This window comes from Papaver somniferum, chromosome 3 (assembly GCF_003573695.1).
Source record: "Papaver somniferum cultivar HN1 chromosome 3, ASM357369v1, whole genome shotgun sequence".
Lineage (NCBI taxonomy): Eukaryota > Viridiplantae > Streptophyta > Magnoliopsida > Ranunculales > Papaveraceae > Papaver > Papaver somniferum.
The window spans coordinates 218,181,666-218,203,403 of record NC_039360.1 but is presented as its reverse complement, the minus strand read 5'-3'; the positions used below and the strand labels follow the sequence as shown (position 1 = coordinate 218,203,403).

Here is a 21,738-nt window from a genome sequence, read left to right as displayed (position 1 = left end):
TCTCTCAGCCTTCTATGGTACTTCGCGGTGGCTCATTCTCTTGGTGCCCCTTGATCCTATGTCGTTGGAAGGGTCTGATGATGAATAGATGTAGATGATGGATGCCCCTTGGGTGTTAGAACATGACATCCTATCTCGATGTTCAAGAGCTGTGACACGTGGAGGATGATAATTTATGTGTATACAATTTTCCCCTCCAAGTTTGAAGTTGGTCAAAGTTGGTGAAAACTGTCTTCACGGTCTTCCCACTCCTCTCATTAACTCCTCCTTATTCTTAGGGCATGTTTCCTATTACTAGCAATAAGTTCTCCTTGAACCATGTGACGGTTTTATGTTTGTGTTATAAATATGGGAGAAGTCGCAAGTGAAATAAATTTTATTCTCTCCTTCATTCTTGTCAGTCTAAAACTCTTAATTCTCTTCTCTAAACCTCTTCATTCTTGTTTTTTGTTCTTTTGCTCTTAATTCCAGCTGATATTGCTTCAAGTTGAGTCTGACAGGACTTTTCACTTCCTTCTGTTTCTGTCGCTGTTCATCAGATTCTGATAGATCATCTTCGCTTATTTGTAGTGCCTTTGGTTCAGGTTTGGTGTTCTTATTAGTGTATTTCTTCGATTGAATCTTTCTTTTCTGCTGCTGTTATTCATCCTTGGTTGTGAATTCAGGTTGAATCTTCTGTGGTACCTTCTCGTGCGGCTACTTGTTGATTTCTCTGCCATCGATTCCCAGTAATTTATTCTCTTGTATATGTAATTTTTTCTTTTTGTTTCCTCTTATGTCATGATCCTAGGGTTTGTGATAAAAAAACAATTCGCACGACAGTATGTACTTGCCCCTGTTTTTTCTCTCGCAAAGTATAGGGTTGCTGGTCCTTTCGGTATGATGAAGCACTTGATATGGAGGTGTTCTTGTCATAATGATCAAAGTTTTGTTTGATCTCTATTGACCTCCTAATATGACCTTCCCTTTATCTTCATGCCCCTTGCAGGTATGACGGATCGTCCCCGTGTGCCTTATAATACTCCCCCATCGAGCCATTATAGACAACCTCCGTCTAAAAGTCCTGATAAATCTCCGCCAAGGGGCGGTCTGTCACGATCTTCCCAGCCTGATCCTCGTACCCTCAAGACTTCATCCTCGTCAGGTCCTAGGGTTCCTTCTCAGAAGAGAGGAGATCCTCCTAGAGGTTCTCGGTATGCGGTTAATCGTCCCTTGCCTAATCCATCTCCCCAGTGTTCAGAACCGATAAATGTTCAGCCTCGTCGTTCTATTGCTCCTGCTGCGACGCTTTCTCAGAAACCCAAGGCTTCGCAAACCACCGTGTTGGTGAAGGATCCTTCTTTAAGGGGGTTGCACCGAAGGTGGATTTGACTAGGAACTTCTCCACCAAGAGGAAAGCTTCAGATATGAGTCCTCCAAAGAAGCCGTCGTCGGGTAAGGTCCCATCTTCTGACGCTACCCCAGTTATCCAAAGTATTCTAGTTTCAAAAAAGAAGGTTACTTATAGTCACGTTGATCTCGAAGATTTCAAGGCAAAGCATGGTCTTGAAGCTTTTGATGTTAAATTATACAATCAAGGGGACGATCTTACTTATGACATGATCGTTAACTACAAGTACGACGCTTTCCATCTGCTGACGACCGTGAGGGCCTTCGGGGAAGGTCTTATGTCACCCTTGTACAAATCAGGCGACTCTTTCTACTATAATGCCTTGGCGAACCGCGAGGGTTCTACTTCTCATACCCACTGCCGTTCGATAGTCCAATTGAGTGGGAATTATCTTCGGACGCTTAAAGAGTGTTATCTTCGGAGCCATAGAGAAACGATGATGACCTGCTACACTCCTAATCTTGCGGAGAAAGATTGGCATACCCCTGAGAACTTTAATGCTTCTTTTGGAGATTACGTCAATGTTAGGAATCGGAAGCCATGGAGCGTCGGTCTTCGGACGATGGCAGCCTCTCAAGGTGAGGTCCGTTTTTTGAGTGAAGTGAGCGACTTAAAGCTTCGATATATCCCTAGTACTTAGCAAACTGGAAATCCTAAGCCTTTTCCGAAGAGTGAGCAACTCAAACGTGACCATGACTATGAGTGGCATGCTACTCCCCTTGAGATCATCGACCCTTGTGCTCATGGTTGGGTGCCTGGTCCACATGGATGGCGCCCTACTGCTGACATCCAGCCTCGAGATGGTGCTCCGTCTCGCTATGGTGATTTCTGTCCTTGGCAGCTAAATTTTTCTGGTATGAATTTTGATAACGCTGTTGACGTTGCTGAGGTAGATGAAGAGGAGAGTTCTGATGCAGTTATTCCTTCGAAGAGTTCTACCAATGTCAAGGTATGATTCTGTATAACTATGTGTGGTTTATGTATACTTTCACTGGAATCAAAGATTGATTATGTGTTTGTTTCAGGCTTCGAAGAAGAAAAGGATTGGTCCCGTTCAGTCTTCTACTGTTGCTGAAGAGGAGACAAAAATTCCTGAGGTTAATAGTCGTGTGAACGATGAAGATAATTCCGATGATGATTTTACCGATGATGAAGAACGTACGTATACTTCTCCTACTGGTCACGAGGATGCCGAGAACGTTAGGAGCTCCTGGTCACGAAGGTGGTGAGAACGTTGATGATAAGAGTGGTGGTGAGAACTTAGTCTCTAAGGATGAAATGAGCAATCCTCCAACCGAGCCCGCACGTATTCAAAGGAACGAGGATATTGATCCTCAAGAGTCGGTCCCTAACCAAGAGTTATCCTTTGGTAAGATTTATTCCGCTGGGGGTCCAGTAGATATTAACGCTGCTATGGGGTTAGCTTCGGATTTTTCTATACTCTCACCAAACGATGAATGGATCTCTTCTCTTCGGTGTCGGCCTTCTGTAGGTATTTCTTGATGTCACCAGCGTCAATCAACTTTTGGATCATTATCTTGAGATTCTTGCATTTTTCGGTCTGATGCTCGTTGAAATAGTGGTATTCACAGTAATCTCTTGATTTTTCGGACCTTGGGGGATGCTTCCCTTTGGATCAAGGCCATTCCAAGTTTTCCCGATCCTTGATCTCCCTTAGGATGCGAGTGTAGTTGGTGTTCAACTTCGTGTAGACCCGATCTTCGAATTTTTGGTCATCCCACAAACGATCATTCCTTCGTCCTCTCTTATCTTCGTTAGGACGTTCAGTCGAACCGCCCCTTTTTGATACGCTGGTTTGCTCCACTGAGTTAGTTAGATGAGATCTTTGAGTTTGGGCTCTGGGATTCTCCCGCTGGATTTCTTCTAACCTGACGTGTTTTTCAATGATTACTCGAAGGTCTCCTTCAATCGTAGGTACACTTCCATGAATCTCCACAAATAGTGGGCTCATTCTATCCAATCCCCATTTGTAACAGTTGATGCTGACCACTAGGTCTACGTTCCTTATAGCTTGACAAATTTTGTGCCATCTGTCGCTATATTCCCTGATCGTCTCTTTGTAAGCAATTGCCAATGAGAAGAGCTTGTCCATTCCAGCGTTGACAGCCTTATTGTACATGTAAGTTCCTAAGAATTTCTCAGTGAGCTAGCTGTAGGAATCGATGGAGTTTGGTGGTAGGTTGTCTAACCAAGATAGTGCTTATCCCTTTAGACTTGAAGGAAAATATCTGTAGAGGACTGCATCATTTTGATCCTATCGGGCTAAAGTGCGATTGTAGTACCGAAGATGAGCTGCAGGATCGCTGGATCCATCATAACATTCGAACACTGGGATGGGACACTTTTGAGGGATAAGTGCTTTGGCTAGGTGTTAAGTCAGCGGCGTGGTGTTATCTTCTCTCATCACTTCCTCTAGTCTCCCCCCCCTGTCCATCTTTCAACTGCTTGATTTCAGCCATCATCTCAACACGAAGGTCCTCCATCACATGCTGGTGATCGTATTTTATTGTGGATCGTCATGATATTTGGTTTTCACTATCGAAATAATCTGAGTCGTCGGGGACGTAGTCTGGGTCGGATAATCGGTCTCCTCTGGCAGCCCTTCGATTTAATGGTTCAGGATTATTGACATTGGCCACCACCATTCTTCGGTCCTGGTTAGGAGGCGGTGCTTTGAAATTATCTTCATCGTGCAAGTCCCTTAGTTGAGTGTTGTGAGTGATCATATCCTTGAGGTTTTGGTTCTCTTGTGCTAATAGGGCCACTGCGTCAGCATACACCTTCTCGTTTTTCTTCAACTCTTCGAGTTCTGCCATCATCTGGATTGAATGGTTCGATCCCTAGTTCGGGGTTCCCACTTGCATCTTTCCACCGGCGGCTACAGTGTGATCTTCATCAACAATCTGTATTAGGGGAACCGGTGGGTCCGCAAGCGGAGCCGGGAGTTCTATCGGCTGTTGTGCTGGCTGGCCTGCTATCAGAAGGGGTTGGTTGGTTAGCAGCGGTTGATTCAGCTCGTTGGTGAGTGGCATCCCGTAGAGGGGTTGTTGTATTGCTGATTCAACTATCCCTTCTCGCTGTTCATTGGCTCGGGTCGTAGCTGCTGCTTTGGTTGCTGCTGCTTTCAACGCTGCTGCGGCTATCACGCCTGCATCCAATAGCATCGAGCTTTCTGCTCCATCCTGTTTCTTGTCGTCTGCTTTAAGATTTTCGCCCTTTTTTTTGCTACGTGTCATAACTGGGGTCGTCCTTGGTGTTTCTTTTGACGATACCTTGATTTTTCCCACATCTTTTGCTTTTTCCATCTTTGATTCTCTGCAAAAACGAAACGTCGTCGGAGAAACAGAATCCACCTTGATTTGGTTAGCAAAGTTAATCTGATAAGAAAAGACGTCAACACCAATGTATACTTAAAGATTTTCAAGGAAAACGAGGTTTTGGAGAAAAATCTTTCAACAAAGTATAGATCCAATCATTGCAAATATAGATCTACTCATGGGTTTTAAATTACATCGTGAATGCAGGTGGATCTTATTTAAATAAACACAGATCTACCCTAAAGATGATAAAATCTCAAATAACTGTTTACAAAGGTATGCACTCAGAGAAAAGAAGGTGCTGGAAAGGTTTCTAAGGCTTAAATCCGAGTCGTTTCGGCAATATAAAACGTAGATACGATAAGGGTTTTCGAAAGGAAGAACAATGACAAGTTACTCAAAACACTATTATGAGGGAACAACGCTGAGAGACCAAAAACAGGGTAAAATCACAGGGAAAAATAAATCCTTTACCGGGACAAAGTCCCTGTTTCTAGCGCCAGATTGTGAACACGAAAATAACGATGGTACCTTCGTCTCCACAAGCAATGTTCGCAATATAACCAAAATTTAATAGAGGGTAGAATATAAATAAAACTTCTGATAAGGGAGACTCTGAGCCTTTGGGACCGTCCTCGTCTTTCATCATAATCTCCATTATGATGGGCACAAATGACAGTTAAGTACGAAAAGTAAAGTGTAGAGAGTAAATGAGACAACAATTTACGTGGTTCATCACTAAGGCTTACGTCCACGGGGGTTGGTGTTTCACTATGTGTTCAAAGATTACAAGAGTAGTCAAATGACTTTGTATGTGGAACGAAGCTAGGAGGGGAATAAAACTCATACTTACTCTTCCTATTTCTCTCTCCCGAGCTCTCTTATCCTCCAACTAAAAGATGGTCGACCCCTTCTCTCTTAGTGGAGAGGGGTATATATAATCTTCTTCTATGGGTCTCGTACTTGGAGTACAACAATCCTTATCGTCTAGGTTAATGTGCCATCCCGATGCTACCTTCGTCTCAGTCCATCGTCTCCCAACAACATGATGCATAAACGAAGGCAAACCTCCTCCTCCTCCATAGGATGTTTGACACGTATCCCATACTTGTGTCATTTAATGTGGGTGGTTGGGGTTGCCTGCACGCGTCAGGCGACTGTTTCGTACCTCTGTCACATCTTTCTGCAAACTTCATCCCTACCCCTGATCGTGGATCTTCCTCGAGATGGAATAAAGTAAATCTCTCATCCTTCTATGGTACTTCGCGGTGGCTCATTCTCCTGGTGCCCCTTGATCCTCTGTCATTGGATGGGTCTGATGATGAATTGATGTAGATGATGGATGCCCCTTGGGTGTTAGAACATTGCATCCTATCTCGATGTTCAAGAGCTGTCTTCCCTCCACGTATAATCGTCTTGACACGTGGATGATGATAACTTATGGTAGGAAATACCATATAGTCCTAGGAATAATATATTAGAGAGAGTCTAGTCCTGTTGACCCAGTCATGTGTCTATTTGGTCCTTTTTGAAAAAATATATTTTATATTTTGGTCCTACAAATTATGGTTTGGTCCTAAGGTGATGTCATGGATGATGTAAATGTCATCATGTAGTGGCAGAAATATCCTTATATTATTATTTGGTCCTAGAAAATAATGGTTTGGTCCTAGGGGAACCACATATATACAAAAATCAATATGAAATATCTCATTTTTCATATTCACATTCTCTCTCTTCTTTTCCGGATCTAGTTTTTCTTTTCTTTACTCTCGAATCTTTTTTCTCTGCTGCCGTTGAACGCAACCAAGACGATGATGTTTTCTTTTTATTGTTGTTTCGTTGAAGATGATGATGTGTTGTAATTGAAGATGATGTTGATGATGTTATTGAAGACGGTGTTTGTTATTGTTGTTCTTGATTACGATCTTGATTTTTGAATGTTTTTTGTCTCTATTGATGATGATGATGATGAAGAAGATGAAGATCTATTGCTGCCGCTGCTGTTGACGGTGAAGACGATGGTGTTGATCTTAATTTTTGAATGTTTTTTTTTTTGTCTCTGTTGTCGATTATGATGATGAAGAAGATAAAGATCTGTTGTTGTTGCTGCTGTTGACGATGAAGACGATGAAGTTCATCAAAAAAATTACCAAAAATATGTTTTTTTAGGTTTTTATATGGAGTTCATTTCTGAAATGAACTCTGTTTTTTTAGGTTTTTATATGGAGTTCATTTCTGGAATGAACTCTGGTTTTTTAGGTTTTTATATAGAGTTCATTTCTGAAATGAACTCTGGTTTATATAGGTGATTTCTGAAAAAAATAAATAGAAATTAACATGAGTTCATTTTGAAGAATGAACTGCTACAAAAAAAAATAGAAACTAACACGAAAGGGTACTTTTGTCCATTTAATATTTTTAAATAATTGTGGATCAAAAAGTAAAGGCTTTTTCCCAAAGGACTAAACTGACATGGGCCCACCTAAAAAAATACCAACTGATATTTTTCCCTAACTTATGTGTATAAAATGTTTTCTTTCCCATCCCACCCAGGCCACACCACAGTCCAATACCTCTTCGATTGTAAAACTGAGCTAAAACCCTAAACTCAAACAGAAAGTTCCACACTCTAATAAATTTCCAGGAAATCAAATTGGAGTACCTGAATTTGTGTGAAAATGGTGGTTCGAATAAGACTAGCTCGTTTTGGTTGTAAAAACAGACCATTTTATCGAGTCCTTGCTGCTGATAGTAGATCTCCAAGAGATGGAAAACATCTCGAAGTTTTAGGTTATTACAATCCGTTACCTGGTATGTATTCATTTTCATAAAAAAAAATGATTAACAATCTTATTTTTGTCACTCCAATTGTTTCAATTTTGTATTTTTGTTTATACCCTTCGCTTGATTTTTGTTTTCACAGTGAAAAATTCTCAATTTTAACGAGTTTCTTGATTTTACGGTGTTGGTTTCTTCTAGGGCAGGATGGTGGTAAGAGAATGGGTCTTAATTTTGATAGAGTCAAGTAAGTACCAATTTTATGTTAACTGTATCATTGATTGTCTCTTTATTTCAGTTGGATGTTTTATGATCTGTCTATAAAAACTCGGTCTTTTTCTTGCATCTGGGATCATGTTCTTCAATTTTGTTACTATGGCTTTCTCACTTATTGTTTTGTGCCTTGTTTGCAGTTTTGATTTTTGCTCGTTTATATAATACGAGTTTGCCTGGCTTTCGGCTGGTTTAGGTTAATGTACATGAACATGTAAGAATGTTAATAGTTGATTCGGCTTCTTTTGCCTTGCCTCACCAGTAGTATTAAAGCATCTCAGTTAGTGCAAATATCTCAAGAATCCTGAAAGAATCAATAGATCAAACAGTTCAGTACATTCAAGTAGTGGAAGTATTTGCAGTTAGGTTACGTGTTAGTAATGTGAAAACATCAATCTGAACGGGCATCAAAAGCTGCTGTTTCTTTTCTACGTAGGTCCAGAGTAGATTCATTCTGAATCTCTGATAGTATATCTTGATTCAGTTAGTGAATTGTCTGTGCGGGGAGACTTGTTTGCATGAGAAGGACAGAATAGGAGGATGAACAATGTAACTGTAGGAAATGATTTTGAAAAGTGTTTTTTGCTCCCTTCCTGCAGGTTGGGCTGTCAATTTTGAAACATGTATCTGATTTTTCATGCGTTTTTTTGTTGTCTTGGTCTGTAATAACATTGTAAGATTATGCTGTTTCTGTATCCATTTGCTTTATCTATCCGCACAAGCTCTATCATGCTTTAATAAGCTATAAAATGGTATAAACATGTTTATCGTGATATTACCTCCACATTTCTATCTTGACATGGAAAGTTATTTCTGTACTGATCAATCTAGTATCATCTCTCATTTGCATTTCACAGATACTGGTTATCAGTTGGTGCCCAACCATCAGATCCTGTTCAACGTATTCTCTTCAGAGCTGGAGTATTACCTCCACCGCCAATGCTTGTCATGGCACATAAAGGAGGACCCCGTGAAACACGCCCTATTGATCCTTTGACTGGTCGTTTTGTAACTCCAAAAGAACTTAACAACAGTGATCAATCTACAAGCTCCGCAAGTGCTGAGAACAAGTCAGATGTTTAAAAGTCAAATCCATGAATACCTCAAGAAAACTACGTCTTTGTGTCCTATTTTGGGCGTTCAAGCCAAATTATTCTTTGTGTCCTATTTTGGGCGTTCAAGCCAAATTATTCCTGCCCGTGCTACAAGAAAGCGAAGCTGCTATTGACTCGTTCAGTTTCACTTTTGTCAGGGTAGAGAAAAAATGTAATCTTGTTTTTAAAAAAAGAGAATATAGCACACATATGACCTTTTTTGCAGAGGAGTTTAGCAAGAATTTGATACCTTCCTCCATATATAAGGTTTAATCTTTCCGACTTTTGAACTGTCATGTTGATTCATAACAGGATATGGCCATGTGTGAGGAATAACTGTGTGTTCCTTTTCTGGTTTTTCTTATTTGCAGAAAAGATTGCTCTGGTTTCTTCTTATAAATTTTTGTAGCTTTACTGGCGATTCTGTTAACCATATATTTTATGGATTTTGATTCAATCATAGGTTGGTATTTTTGTGAAAACCCTACCGGTATCTATGTGACATGGCAAAGAAAGGGATTACTTCTTGCTGAGGCCATCAAAATGTGACAAATCACAAAATGCTAAACCCAAGTATGTCAATATACAGCAGAGAAGGTAAGTTCTTCTCTCTTCATTTTGAAAACCTTCAAATACAGACTCTGGGTGACCTGAAAACCAACGGAACCGAAAACCACCAATTTTTTCAAAAATGAAAACCGTTGTACCCTTTGGATTCTTTCTCGCCATCCTTGTTGTTCTCCTCCTTCCTGACTCGTATACTTGTACGTTCACCATAACAAACAACTGCCCTTATACAATTTGGCCTGGTACGCTGGCTGGTGCAGGAACTCCACAACTGCTGACTACCGGATTTGAACTAGGTTCTGGCCTAAGTGTCAGGATCCCCTCGACTCCAGGATGGTCAGGTAGGATTTGGGCAAGAACAGGCTGTACATTTGATCAGACAGGACTTGGTGTCTGTCAAACAGGAGATTGCGGCGGAAGGCTAGAGTGCAGCGGAGCTGGTGCAACACCTCCAGCATCCCTTTTCGAGATAACTATGGGGAAGGGAGACGACAAAGATTTCTACGATGTTAGCATCGTGGATGGATATAATCTGCCTCTCATTGCTACACCTCAGACAGACATAGGTGGATGCAATGCAACTGGTTGTGTTTATGATCTCAATCTAGGTAAATTTTGTATAATCCATTGAATATACTGAAGCAAAAAACTAAATCTCAATTGCATCTGGCGTATCCTATTTGAAAAATTCTGAATCTGCTTTTTAAAAATTAAAGATCAGCAACTAACAGCTTATATCAAAATCTTTATTGCTTTCAGGTTGCCTGAAAGAGCTGCAGGTAGTGCAGCGTCTCAATGAGGCTGGTGTTATTGGTTGTAAGAGTGCATGTGAGGCATTTGCATTAGATCAGTACTGCTGTGCTGGTGAGTTTGCAAATCCAAACACTTGCAGACCTTCTGTATACTCCACAATCTTCAAAAGGGCTTGCCCCAGGGCATACAGCTATGCTTTTGATGACGGCACCAGTACTTTCACTTGCAAAGCAATCGAATATAACATCACTTTCTGCCCTACACAAATCGGGTAAGGTTCAATCTTGATCAATAGGGATTGCTCAGGAGAACAATTTAAACATAATTATCCTCATTAGAATATAATACAGTATCACTTTTCTTCTTCTCATTATCCATGAAACAGAACCCCGACATGGAAAAGGGTTTTGCCCAACTGTAATTTATAATTTTCTGTATCTTTTTCTGTTCCCATGCAGAATGGGGAGGCAAGATGATGGAGTCAATTCTGAGCCTCTACGTGACAACAGTTACGGAGAGGTTGTGGCAGTGGTTCCCTCCTCTTCGAACAATCTAGCATTCCCGAAGTCGGTCATTCTTCTACTCATCCTTACATTTTTCTAGACCGTTTGAGCTCTGGCATCTGCGCTGCAGTTATAGGAACTGCATTTTATGAAGAATCTTATTAGCAAATCACTCAAGTTAGCCAACATAGTGGAAAAATAATGGATTGCTAACCCTTCATGTAAATTTGTGGAGAATGTAAGAAGCCGATATAGTGTATAGAAAATGATACAAGTAAATATCTTGGTTTCTTTGTGAAGTATTTATTTACTGTTCTAAAGTTGTGCTTAATTTTAAAAATATTGACAGCAAAATGTATATGTAAGGACTTGGGAGATCAAAGATGCCAAAGATCATATGAGAACCTTTTGCCCCACAACAGTGCAACTGAATGATTGACAAATGTGAAATGGGTCTTGATTATTGATCATATAAAGTTCTTACAAATAACTCTAATATTTAAAGTTATTGACCAACTACCAGAATGGATAAACAACCAAAACTCATTGTTAATGGCTCGCACACGAGTGTTGAAGGTATCCGACCTTGTACGAGGAGGGGTGTCTGATGCGGCGACCTATGTAATGCGAACCAGTAGAGTTGGACAAGGCCTGAAAACGAAATAGGTGGACTACAGAGAAGAAAATACAAATATGCTGACTCCCAACTATGTCCCGTTCAATCTGCTTTATTTTCTTTAGCTTCTGTGAAATCCTAGAGGATAAGGAGATTGCAGTACCACTGCCATGTGTCAGACACGGGTATCAATGTCGATATGGAATTTCCCTTCCCCCACCTACTAAATGCAGTACCTTTGGTGGGAAGGGAAATACTACTACAAATAAAAGAACTAAATGTTGTGGAGTTTCAAAAATCAAGTTAAAATTGGATGAATAATATAAAACTCCTTTGACTTTAGCACTAAGGCCATACCCATCAAATTATGGGTCCGTTTCCTACATGTAACCATAGTTCAATGTTATCAAATAGCTGTATCAACTAGTAGGCCTAAACTCAACCTAAAGCTGGTAGAGTGTTTCTGGCTTGCTTCTATCAATTTATGACGGGTGACATTTTTCTTAAATCTGTTCATAATTTGGAGTTCAGAAATATAGTTTACAATCAAAAGTTAGATCAGATGGAATCAAAGACATACATATTTGACTTCTCATTTCTTGGATCCCTTGCCTTTCTTAGAAACTGGGGCTTTCTTTTTTACCCTCTTAGGTGGTGGCTTAGCTGCTTTTTTGCCCTTCTTTTTGACGCCCTGCACAAAGACATATAGAATGGCAATTTAGCATACTGCCCTGTAACATCATAAATTATTTTTAGTTTGAACGGGGGAGATTGATTTTTTTCAAACAGGTTTCATGAACTTACCAATGCTTTATCAGCTTTTCCCTTGATCTTTCCATTGGCTTGTTCTTCACCTTCTTCTCCTTGTATTTTAGCCTTTGGAATTTTATCTGCCTCTTCATCAGAATCAAATGAGTATCCCTCGAGTGTCCCTGCTCGTTGTAAATGATATTAAAATATGTTAGAAGCACAATACTGGTATTTGGTTGAAGCTTTAAAATGACTTGCTTCAAGTTAAAATAATCGAATGCCAAATACAAAAGATCAAACGAGTTCAAATCATGACGAGAATACATCCCCGAAGAAATTTAACCTTCAATCATGGTCTCCGACTCATAAACATTGGAGTGTGGTTTCAGTTGAATGAAGTCATCCATGATGGCTTCTATCTGGTTATGCAAACAAAACTTGTATCAATAAACTAAGTAAATGTGGACAGCAAAATAAACCAAAAGGAATCTCATCAGTTAAGCAGATAGAACACACTTTCAGAATATCCACAAGCCTAGGGACTCAAAATTCTATAAATTCAAGTCTTATGAGTTAACAAGTTTGGTTACCAGCTACCTACTAGATATCCCAACTCAAATCTAGAATAGGACTTCCATGTCTTCCAATTCTACATCATTTTGCTGGACCTACTTGTGGTGGAATCACATATTGCACATATGCTAAATTCAAGAAAATAGAGTTGATCAATATTTCTATCAAAGTTCATCTCTATGACTAGGCATAAAATCTAAAGAAACAATATACAAAATTAGCTTTGACAGCAATAAAAGCCTAAGTAAGTCATAAACGTACCTTTGCTTCCGTTTGGCCAAAGTTAACCTGAATAAGAAGAAGAGTCTGTTATTTCCAAATCTGCAGTAACTTAAAATAAATTTATGCTCTAAATTTTACAACAACAAAGAAAAGAAAGGTTCTTAGAGTTAGAGGTCTCTGATTGATTTCTTTTTGGTGACAATTATCTTCATTCTGAGATATCATCATCTCAAAAATCCGTGTTAGACAAATTTAGGTGGGCTAAACACTTATTTATACAGCAAGAGAATTAGAAAGATAAAAAGGGAGTAGAGGACATACAACACAGAATGTTCTCGATGGAACTATTGTTGTTTTGTATATGGTTCCTGCAAAAACAAAACATAAATCGATAAACAACACTACACAAAAGATCTGCAGAATAGATAGTAATGTTGACAAGCTAATGGACAGATGTCATCTAACTAACAACAACTGTTGTAAAATGTAAATGCATGCATACTGGAAGTGTGGTTTCTTCTGGGGGACCTGAATCTGATTCTTGGAATAGCCACTAAATTGTGTGGGATAATTGAGCTTAGGAAAATTAAGATAACATTCAGACTAATCAGGTGTCAATAAATAAATAAATTCAGACTAATCATGTACTAGACGCCCACTTCGAAATGCTTACTCCACGTAGAGGAACAAAAGTACAAGCATTTGAGATGTTAAGCTCAAACAAGTAGTAATTTAGACAAGTTGGACTCAGATGCCTAACCAATATAATTTTAGGGCCTGGAGGTGAAAAACTCATAATACATAGATGCAATACTATATGGAGGAATGGAAAGTTTAATTTGTTTTCTATCTTTAGTGACAAGCATGAAAGATTTGATAACATAACAATAATTAAGATAAAAAACCGCAAGATTTCACAATACCTTTTAAATCCAAAAGCAGTTCACCGCTACCACATGGTGTGTCTGAAATTACTAATCGTCCAACAGTACCAATATCTCCACTCATATCTATGGAGTCTCCTTCACATTCAACAAGTGCCTGCACCAATATATACACCTACAAATTAAGTCATCTACAAGGAAAAACTAAATATATGTGGCACCCAAACGGCGCTAAACATAACAGCCAGCGAAAATCATTCCTTTGAAATGCAAATCCAGAATTTTTTTACTGTATGTATTAGTGAAGCTAATATTTACATGCAACCATGTAGCTAACTCAGTAAAAGGTAAACAGAATAAGAGGAACACATCCTTTCCCGCTAGCTCTTATGCTTTTATCGATTTCTCCAAAGATTACCCTATTTCTAGTCAATTTGGTATCCGTCTTAAATAGCCTAATTCTGTAGCATTTGTTCACAAGAGAAGCAAACATGCCTAGATCTGGTCTAGGACAATCTAAGCAAAATCAACAACCAAAATGATAGTCACGTGCGTAAGCTCATATTCTGGCCAGAGAAATACTTCCAGGAACACAACATAAATACAATTAAACTTTATAACAAAAAAAAAATAAAAAAAAATAAAGTACCTTCGACCGCTGGACTTTCTCTGCCATCATCAAAGGCAATCTTGACGAGCCCTGCCAAAAAGAAACAAAAGCCAACATACTCAAAAGGAAAGTTAAAGGCCTCTTCTTTCAATAGTTTAAACAGTCCAAATTCACAGGTGAGTTACTAGCTAAAAGTATGAGATGGGAACATAGAAGCTGTTTGAACTTCTTACATGAGGTATTGCACTCTTCTCGGTTACTTCTTCCTTCACAGCTTCCTCTTCAATATCAGTCTCTATACCAGAGACGAAGGAATATATAAATTAATCATCATTAACTATCTTCTCTCATTATACAACCTTCAATGTAGTTATGCCGTCAAGCAGTCTAACATACCTTCTTTATGGCTTTGAGTCTCTACTTTCAATTTCTTTTTTGGAGACTTTGATTTGGGAGACTTTTTAACTTTTGAATCCTCTATATTTTTGTCAACATCTGCACCTTGATTCTTCTCTCCTGCCGCATCATTTAAGAATAAGGTTTCTGAGACTTACTATCTGATTATAAATCCTGTAATTTAGAAACACTATCTAATGGTCTGACTTACCTTCTTCTAGGACTTGAGTTTCCACTTCCGCTCGAGCCTTCTTAGTCTTGGACATAGATTTGGAAGCTTTACTAACCAAAGGTTCTTCTGCAACGTCAATGATAAGAGCGTCTTGATTGTTATCTTCCTTTCGTGATTTCGATGATAGACCCAAAGTTTCACTTATAGGACGGAAATCATCCTCGTCATCCTCATCTGATGACAATGCTATAAGTGGTTGCTTGGGAGCCTGTTCATTAAATGCAACACATCAGCCATCACTGAGTTTAAGTATATGAGCTACTCATAGTATATAAGTGATAATATACTAAACTGCATAATTTCCATTACACCCAACGATCAGATGTAATAGAAGAACACTTCTCCGATCTTGCATCATGTCCCCATTATGTTGCTCTCCCAAAAGAACCACACATCTTGCAAATTTAAAAGGTCCAGAAACCACTCCTCCTATATTTTGCGTTATATTTTCTTGATAGATGAATAATGATTTATTAAATGAAACCCAACATACAACGACTAACATTGTTCAACCAAATGGAAGAACCAAATAATCAACAAAGAGGAACAGACAAACAAAAACATGACCCAATATACGACAGGAAAAATAAAATAAAGACACACTTGTAAAACTTTCACTAAGAGTAATACACGACGGAGGTTACAGTTCAAAGGAGGCTCAAATATGAAACCCAAAAGTTACTCTACTATATCCAAGAAACTATGTTCTCACCCACTTATTTGTGCAAGTTTAAATCTTACCCTCATTGTAAATTATTCAGTAAAGTCCTTTAAAACAACAGAAATCACACCCTCATATTTCACATTACACCTCCATTGGTCCTCAAAGATATCTTACTTAAAACATAAAATCCCCACCGATTTTACTTCATACCTAATTTCCACAACCCATGCCACCATAAATTGTGGCAGACACTTAGATACCTAGCTTAACATCACAAGCAGAAATAATCTTCATCCTACTTCAACTTACTTCTTCAGTTTCCAAATTAAGAGATTTCTCTAGAATCTCTAATCGAAGAGAATAATTAATAAATACGCTCATATCAAGACCTAACTCACTCAAGTATGCTCAAAATGGGGCTAAGATCTTGAAAACTATAGATGCAGTTTGGATAAAGTAACGCATGACAGAGAGATACCTCAAAAGTGCGCAACCAGTCCGGAGAATCACCCATTTTCTTCTTTAGCTCTGCTTAAATTTTTGCCGCCCCTTTTTCACAATTCTTTGGTTTTTTTTTTCTCCGAAGAAGAAGAAGAAATAGACAACTTTTTTGATTTTAAATTGCGGACATCAAAATTTTGATGCATTTACCCAATGAGTGTCTGTCACGTGACTGAAACCGCTAGCTTCGGTTAGACAGTGCAACCATGTGGGCTACGTCCATGGTCCATCTCAACATTCTCAAAAACCAAAACAAAAAACAAATAAAATAACACATTCATCAAAATCAAATGATACAAATTTCAAATTCTCAAAATACATTCCTTTAAGGCGTCAAAACCTAATTACACAAATTTCAAATTCACAAAAGGCTTGAAGAAAAATGAAAAACTCAAATCAGCAGAAATGTGGAATGAACCGTTCATGATCTCTATAATCCGAGACTGGTTAAGCCGCCGGCTGGTTTTGGTGTAGGTCCATCTGGTTTTGGTTGAACTGGTGTAGGTTGAACTGGTTTAGGATTATTCACAGCATTACAAAATCTTCTAACCTCTCCATTCTTGCCAGTTAGAACACCAACACGACCCAATTTGATCATAGCTTCACCAAAATGGGACAGAAAGAATTTGCTCAAGGGACCGTCGGCGTAAGATCGGACGATCTCAGCAGTCTCTGGGGCTAACCCTAGTCCTTGATCGATTTCAAGAACTCCTCTTTGTACTTTGATTTGTTTGAGGTAACCGGTATCCACGACATTGATACTGTTAGGTGTCTGGTCTAGTGCTATTTCCTTATTAGGACCACCGTTTCGGGGACATGTCTTCGACCATGAGTTGAAGAGGTCATCACCCATGGTTGGGTCTCTTTTGCCTTTGTTTCTGAAATTGTAGAGTCTGCCGTGGACTTGGGCACAATGTGTGATTCCGACCGTATGAGCAGCTGATTGAAGAGGAAATAATTAGAAAACATTATTACTACACTGCATGCATGTACGTGTATCATCTGATATTTACGGCGTCAATGAGATGATAACATACCAAGGAGCAAAACCATGTCAGCCTTGTTAATTCCTTTTGATTCGAATAATTTAACAGAATCCTTGACGGTAATTGAAGGGCTTGGAAGATTCACATCTCCCTTTTTAGAAACGAAGACAGTATCCCTTCTTCCCGTCTCCACTCTGTAGCTCAGTCCTTTAGACTGCATTCATAATTTCATGTTCAAATCAATAACATATACTAATAATACTGACATTATATATAGAATCGGAAAACGGGAGAGTGCAGGTGCATTGATTAAGATATGCTACGTAAAGCTAATTATTGTACCAATTTGACGGCATCTCTGGTAGCTACGGCGATGATATCGGAACATGAGACGACTCCAGGGCAAGCAATCTCAAGGGCAGCTTTTACTTTGTCGATAACATCGTAACCTCTCACGCTACCGTTGGCATCTGCCTTTTTCTCACTGTCAGGGCCATCTAGGAGCAGCGATGCATCACATCCCTTCATTCAAAATCACCAAAGAAAATATTATAATGCATGTTTGATAACGATTCCGAAAAACAAATTTATGTAACAAAATAATCGATTACAAAACTTATTGTAGTCTTACTGTTACGAAACAATCGTGAAACTGCAAGCGAAGGAGTGCAGCAGCCATTTTAGGGCCGTCACGCGACTCCCTAAATTCGGCTTCTACAACGCCTCTGATGATAGCCTCAACGTTAAAGAATTCGTTTCCTCGCTTACATTTTCCAAGGTAAAACCCTGGTCGCAACTGACCATAACAACTAATTGTTAAGTTGAGCAACATGAACATAAGGACTACTCCTCCAAGACCCTTCATCTTTCTTTCGAAGGATTGAAATGAGAGATTTGCTTGTTTGGATCTTAGAGAGGAGAGAATGTGGTGGTATTGTCATCAACAAATCTCTTTTCCTCTTATAGAGAGAGTATGAGATTTGACTAAAGTTATGACTGCCTTGCACGATCAAGTTGATTGTTTCATAAAATCATTTTAATTTTTTTTGGGGGGAAATATCATTTAGTGGAGCTCATTAGTGTATATGTACATATATTAACATACAGGTGTACAAATAAACGACTAATTTTTTACCCTATTGCAACTAAATACTTTCCTTAGGTTAGAATCAGAGATTGATGTTTCTTACGCTGCAAATGGATTTTTAAAGAACCTACATTTGCAGATACCTCCACATATCTGAGGATACTCACGGTTAAATGAATCCGGGTTTCTTCGTTAACTTTAAACCGCAAGATTTTTTATAACTATTAAGAGCATCACCAATGGAGTATGGGTTTTAAAAAATATTGATGCTATTTAGGATTTTAAAAATTCTCAACAAAAAAAACTTCTCCGGTGGTGGTTGGATAATCAAAACTTAATATGACGTGCAAGTTTGAGTTTGGAAGAGAGTATGGATTTTTGGAGACTCTCATTCATACCCACGTCATCCGTTTGTTATTATTTTAATTAATTTTTAGATTTTGTGAATTATTTTTTGTATAAATAAGCGACAAGTATATCAAAATAGATGTGGATACAACTACTACTGGAGATGCTTATCAAAACAAGATCTGTGTTTGGATTCTATGTTATTAAATACCTTTTCTTAGGTCTCCATATATGATAAATACTCATACTCCATTAGAGACACTCTAATCAAATTAACCATATAGCCATAAATTTAGGGAAATTTAATTAATGCTCCCTTATTAATTTATCAAGTTAGGCCAAGCACTATGGTGTAGGTCATCCCTTCCCTATCCCTCAAATAAAGGGAAGGAATAGCACAAGGAAGGCAGCCTCACTATGGTGCCCTTTTTCCCTTCCCTACACGATATGGCTACTCAGTTGCCGTATAAGTCAACTCGTTGACTTGACCGATACGGCTACTGAGTAGCCGCATTGTAGGTATAAGTCATCAGAAGCAAGGTCTCTCGGCAATTTCTTCTTCTTCCTTCTTCTTCTCTATTTTTTTCCTCTCTACAACCTCTTTTCGATTTCAAGACTCTTGGGTGCGATTCAGGAGCTAAAATTCAATGGGTTTGTTCCTTACTACCCGGTGAACTATTTGCTATTTTCAATTTCGAGTTTCATCAGCAAAATCTTCCAAGGTGAGTGTTTATAATTTTAGGGTTTAAATTTAATTTGATTTTGATTATGATTAAATTTGAGATATTAGGTTGATTATAATGTCTCTTTGTATGTTGTTTGAACATTTGAGACATTGTTGATTGAATTTATCATATTTTGTTGATTGAATCAAAGTGGTTGTTGTTTATGATTGATTTTTGATTTAGATATGATATTGTTATTGATTATTTTGTATTGATGGACGATTAAATAAATAGGTATTATGTCTAGGATAGATTGTTGGCAGAGAAATTGTATTGAGATGGATAATTTTGGATTGATTGATGACTTTGTTGTATGTGATAGATAATGTGGCTAAGATTGTTTTGTTGCTTGAGACAATACATTGTAGAATTGTTTTTAAACATTGTTTTGTGATGATTTTATGTATATGTGGGTTGTAGATGTACTCCAATAATTTTCAACAAGTTATTGATGATAGTTCCGATTTCTTCGAAAGATCATAGTGAGCATAAATTGAAAAACCCAATCTCGACAGATGATAGGAGTAAAGCACTAAAACATCGAAGTAGTGTAAGCAGTCTTCATGAAATGTATACCCAAATCAGTAGATATCCACATGTTAAACAACTTGTAGACGACTGTGGGTTTGGTTCAATTTTCAAAATACATTATCCAAAACTACAAGACAACTGCCTAACTAGTGGTATATGTGAAAGGTGGTGGCATACCACCAATACATTTCACTTCCCTAGTTTTAAAATAAGGTTTACCCCATTAGACTTCACACAACTTACCGGAATTCCTATTGGGAAAGGAAATCCCATATCATTGGAAGAAATGAGTAATGACCAATTGCATGAAATTGCTCCCGAAACCATAGATTGTTTGCTCCCATATATTGAAGCGGAAGCTACAACAAGAAGAAGGAGAAGACAAGAATTTAGAGTCATAACAGGAATACAAGAAGTTAGACAAGAAGACTTGGTCGACTTGATAAAAAAAAGTTGTGAGTAGATGCAAGGGGGTCAAGAAGAGTTTGATTAAATTGTTTCTTGACCATAGAGTCGGCCTAGAAAATGATGTTGTATTTCAGAAGCAAATTGCAAGATGGTTTTTGATGTGGTGTTTTGGGAATGTTCTTTTCCCAAAATAGAACAATGTTGTTGAGATTAAATGTCTAAGTATAACGAGGGATTTAAATGTTCTGAGTTCTTATGATTGGGGTTCGGCATTTGTACGATAGTATGTTATGGGGATTTAGTACTGGAGTAGCGAGCAACTTTCCTGAGTTTCAGTTCTTTTCATATCCATTGGTGGTAAAAATTCATACCCACGTGTAATATTACTTTATTTACTTGTTTATTATTGGTGATCGTATAATGCAATTAGTCGTTAATGATAACTAATAATGTTGCAGCCTTAGTTTTTGTCATATTTCTGATGTCTATTTCCTTATGTGAAGGCAGAGAATGAGTTACTTACAGATCCGTGGCCGGCGGGTAGTTTATATGATGAAGACCAAAGAGACTTGAACAAAGGCGCACAGAGTGATATAGGTACCCATTCAACGACTCTTGTTCATTACCAGATAGACAACTTCTCATTCAATTCTGAAGTATGGTCGTCGTGGGAGGAAAGTGAATGGAAAACTAACCCCGAGGTGGTAGAGGCTAAACAAATCTCTGTAACACGGAGGGTCTTTTATGATCCATTTGGTCACAAGGCCTTGTGCCTGGGTGAACGGTGTCTCAAACAAGTTCTTGGAATGATAGTAATACCGTGCAATCCTCCTTATTCAACGGTAGACATCAACACCCACTACTTTTACCCCGACTTTCAACTTAATCACTTGTATTATGTGGAAGTACCCGATCATGAGTATAAGCTGTGGTGGAGCAAGAGGTCAGTTGGGAAGTACTCAGGTTTAATTGTACATGAAGGAAACAAGGATTTGTATGGTACGCAAGATCTCGAAGCTTATGTACGCCGACCAGCACCGCCACGGAAAAGCACATACACAGAAGTGTTGGAGACCGTTGATCGTCAATCTCTTCCCATATCCACCAACAAATCCGCCAGCTCAAATATGTGGCCAGGAATTTAAGGCGATTGATATACATATTGGAATGGAGTATTTGGGACAATATCCTAAACCCAATTATAATGTCAATCAGGGTACAAATGTGAGTATCACATGTCCTTTAATTATTATATTTTTTATTTGTGAAAAAAATATAAACTCATGTCGGTGATTACTGTATACAGGACATGTGGTGCGAGGCATATTAGGATGTGCAACAACAAAACATGGCTCTACAACAATTCTATTTCGACCACACAAAGGAACTACAACACAAAATAAAATATGGTTCATATTTACGTCAGAGATTTGTCAGAGAGTATCTACCACCACATACATGTGAGTCATCTACCCCAGGTCAGTCTCGTGATTCGGGACCGTCGAT

General features: G+C 38.6%; 4 protein-coding genes across 7 annotated transcripts; 2 read left to right on the top strand and 2 right to left on the bottom strand.

The window, feature by feature from the left end:
• Positions 1-7,274: 7,274 nt before the first annotated feature.
• LOC113358685 (30S ribosomal protein S16-2, chloroplastic/mitochondrial-like) lies at positions 7,275-9,234 on the top strand. Its single transcript, XM_026602317.1, has 3 exons — positions 7,275-7,542; positions 7,711-7,756; positions 8,640-9,234. Exons 1-3 carry the CDS (start codon positions 7,410-7,412, stop codon positions 8,863-8,865), a joined length of 405 nt encoding a protein of 134 aa, XP_026458102.1. The 5' UTR covers positions 7,275-7,409; the 3' UTR covers positions 8,866-9,234.
• On the top strand, positions 9,006-11,114 carry LOC113358684 (thaumatin-like protein 1). Of its 2 annotated transcripts, XM_026602316.1 has the most exons (5): positions 9,006-9,143; positions 9,340-9,473; positions 9,704-10,051; positions 10,203-10,467; positions 10,655-11,114. In XM_026602316.1, the coding sequence occupies exons 2-5, from the start codon at positions 9,437-9,439 to the stop codon at positions 10,797-10,799; spliced, it is 795 nt and encodes a 264-aa protein (XP_026458101.1). In that variant the 5' UTR covers positions 9,006-9,143; positions 9,340-9,436; the 3' UTR covers positions 10,800-11,114. The 2 variants fall into 2 exon arrangements, with proteins under 2 accessions (XP_026458101.1, XP_026458100.1); XM_026602315.1 differs by lacking the exons at positions 9,006-9,143; positions 9,340-9,473 and having other exon boundaries at positions 9,480-10,051.
• On the bottom strand, positions 10,498-16,248 carry LOC113358683 (DNA-binding protein BIN4). Of its 3 annotated transcripts, XM_026602314.1 has the most exons (13): positions 16,125-16,248; positions 15,085-15,190; positions 14,962-14,985; positions 14,751-14,870; positions 14,588-14,649; positions 14,394-14,444; positions 13,784-13,901; positions 13,182-13,228; positions 12,900-12,926; positions 12,409-12,484; positions 12,120-12,247; positions 11,896-12,006; positions 10,498-10,838 (listed from the first exon to the last, which is right to left on the bottom strand). In XM_026602314.1, exons 1-12 carry the CDS (start codon positions 16,158-16,160, stop codon positions 11,908-11,910), a joined length of 894 nt encoding a protein of 297 aa, XP_026458099.1. In that variant the 5' UTR covers positions 16,161-16,248; the 3' UTR covers positions 10,498-10,838; positions 11,896-11,907. The 3 variants fall into 3 exon arrangements, with proteins under 3 accessions (XP_026458099.1, XP_026458097.1, XP_026458098.1); XM_026602312.1 differs by having other exon boundaries at positions 14,962-15,190; XM_026602313.1 differs by lacking the exon at positions 10,498-10,838 and adding an exon at positions 11,207-11,453 and having other exon boundaries at positions 14,962-15,190.
• A 154-nt stretch (positions 16,249-16,402) lies between these two features.
• On the bottom strand, positions 16,403-18,045 carry LOC113362128 (peroxidase 60-like). Its single transcript, XM_026605105.1, has 4 exons — positions 17,765-18,045; positions 17,476-17,655; positions 17,185-17,347; positions 16,403-17,086 (listed from the first exon to the last, which is right to left on the bottom strand). The coding sequence occupies exons 1-4, from the start codon at positions 17,996-17,998 to the stop codon at positions 16,578-16,580; spliced, it is 1,086 nt and encodes a 361-aa protein (XP_026460890.1). The 5' UTR covers positions 17,999-18,045; the 3' UTR covers positions 16,403-16,577.
• Positions 18,046-21,738: the final 3,693 nt, after the last annotated feature.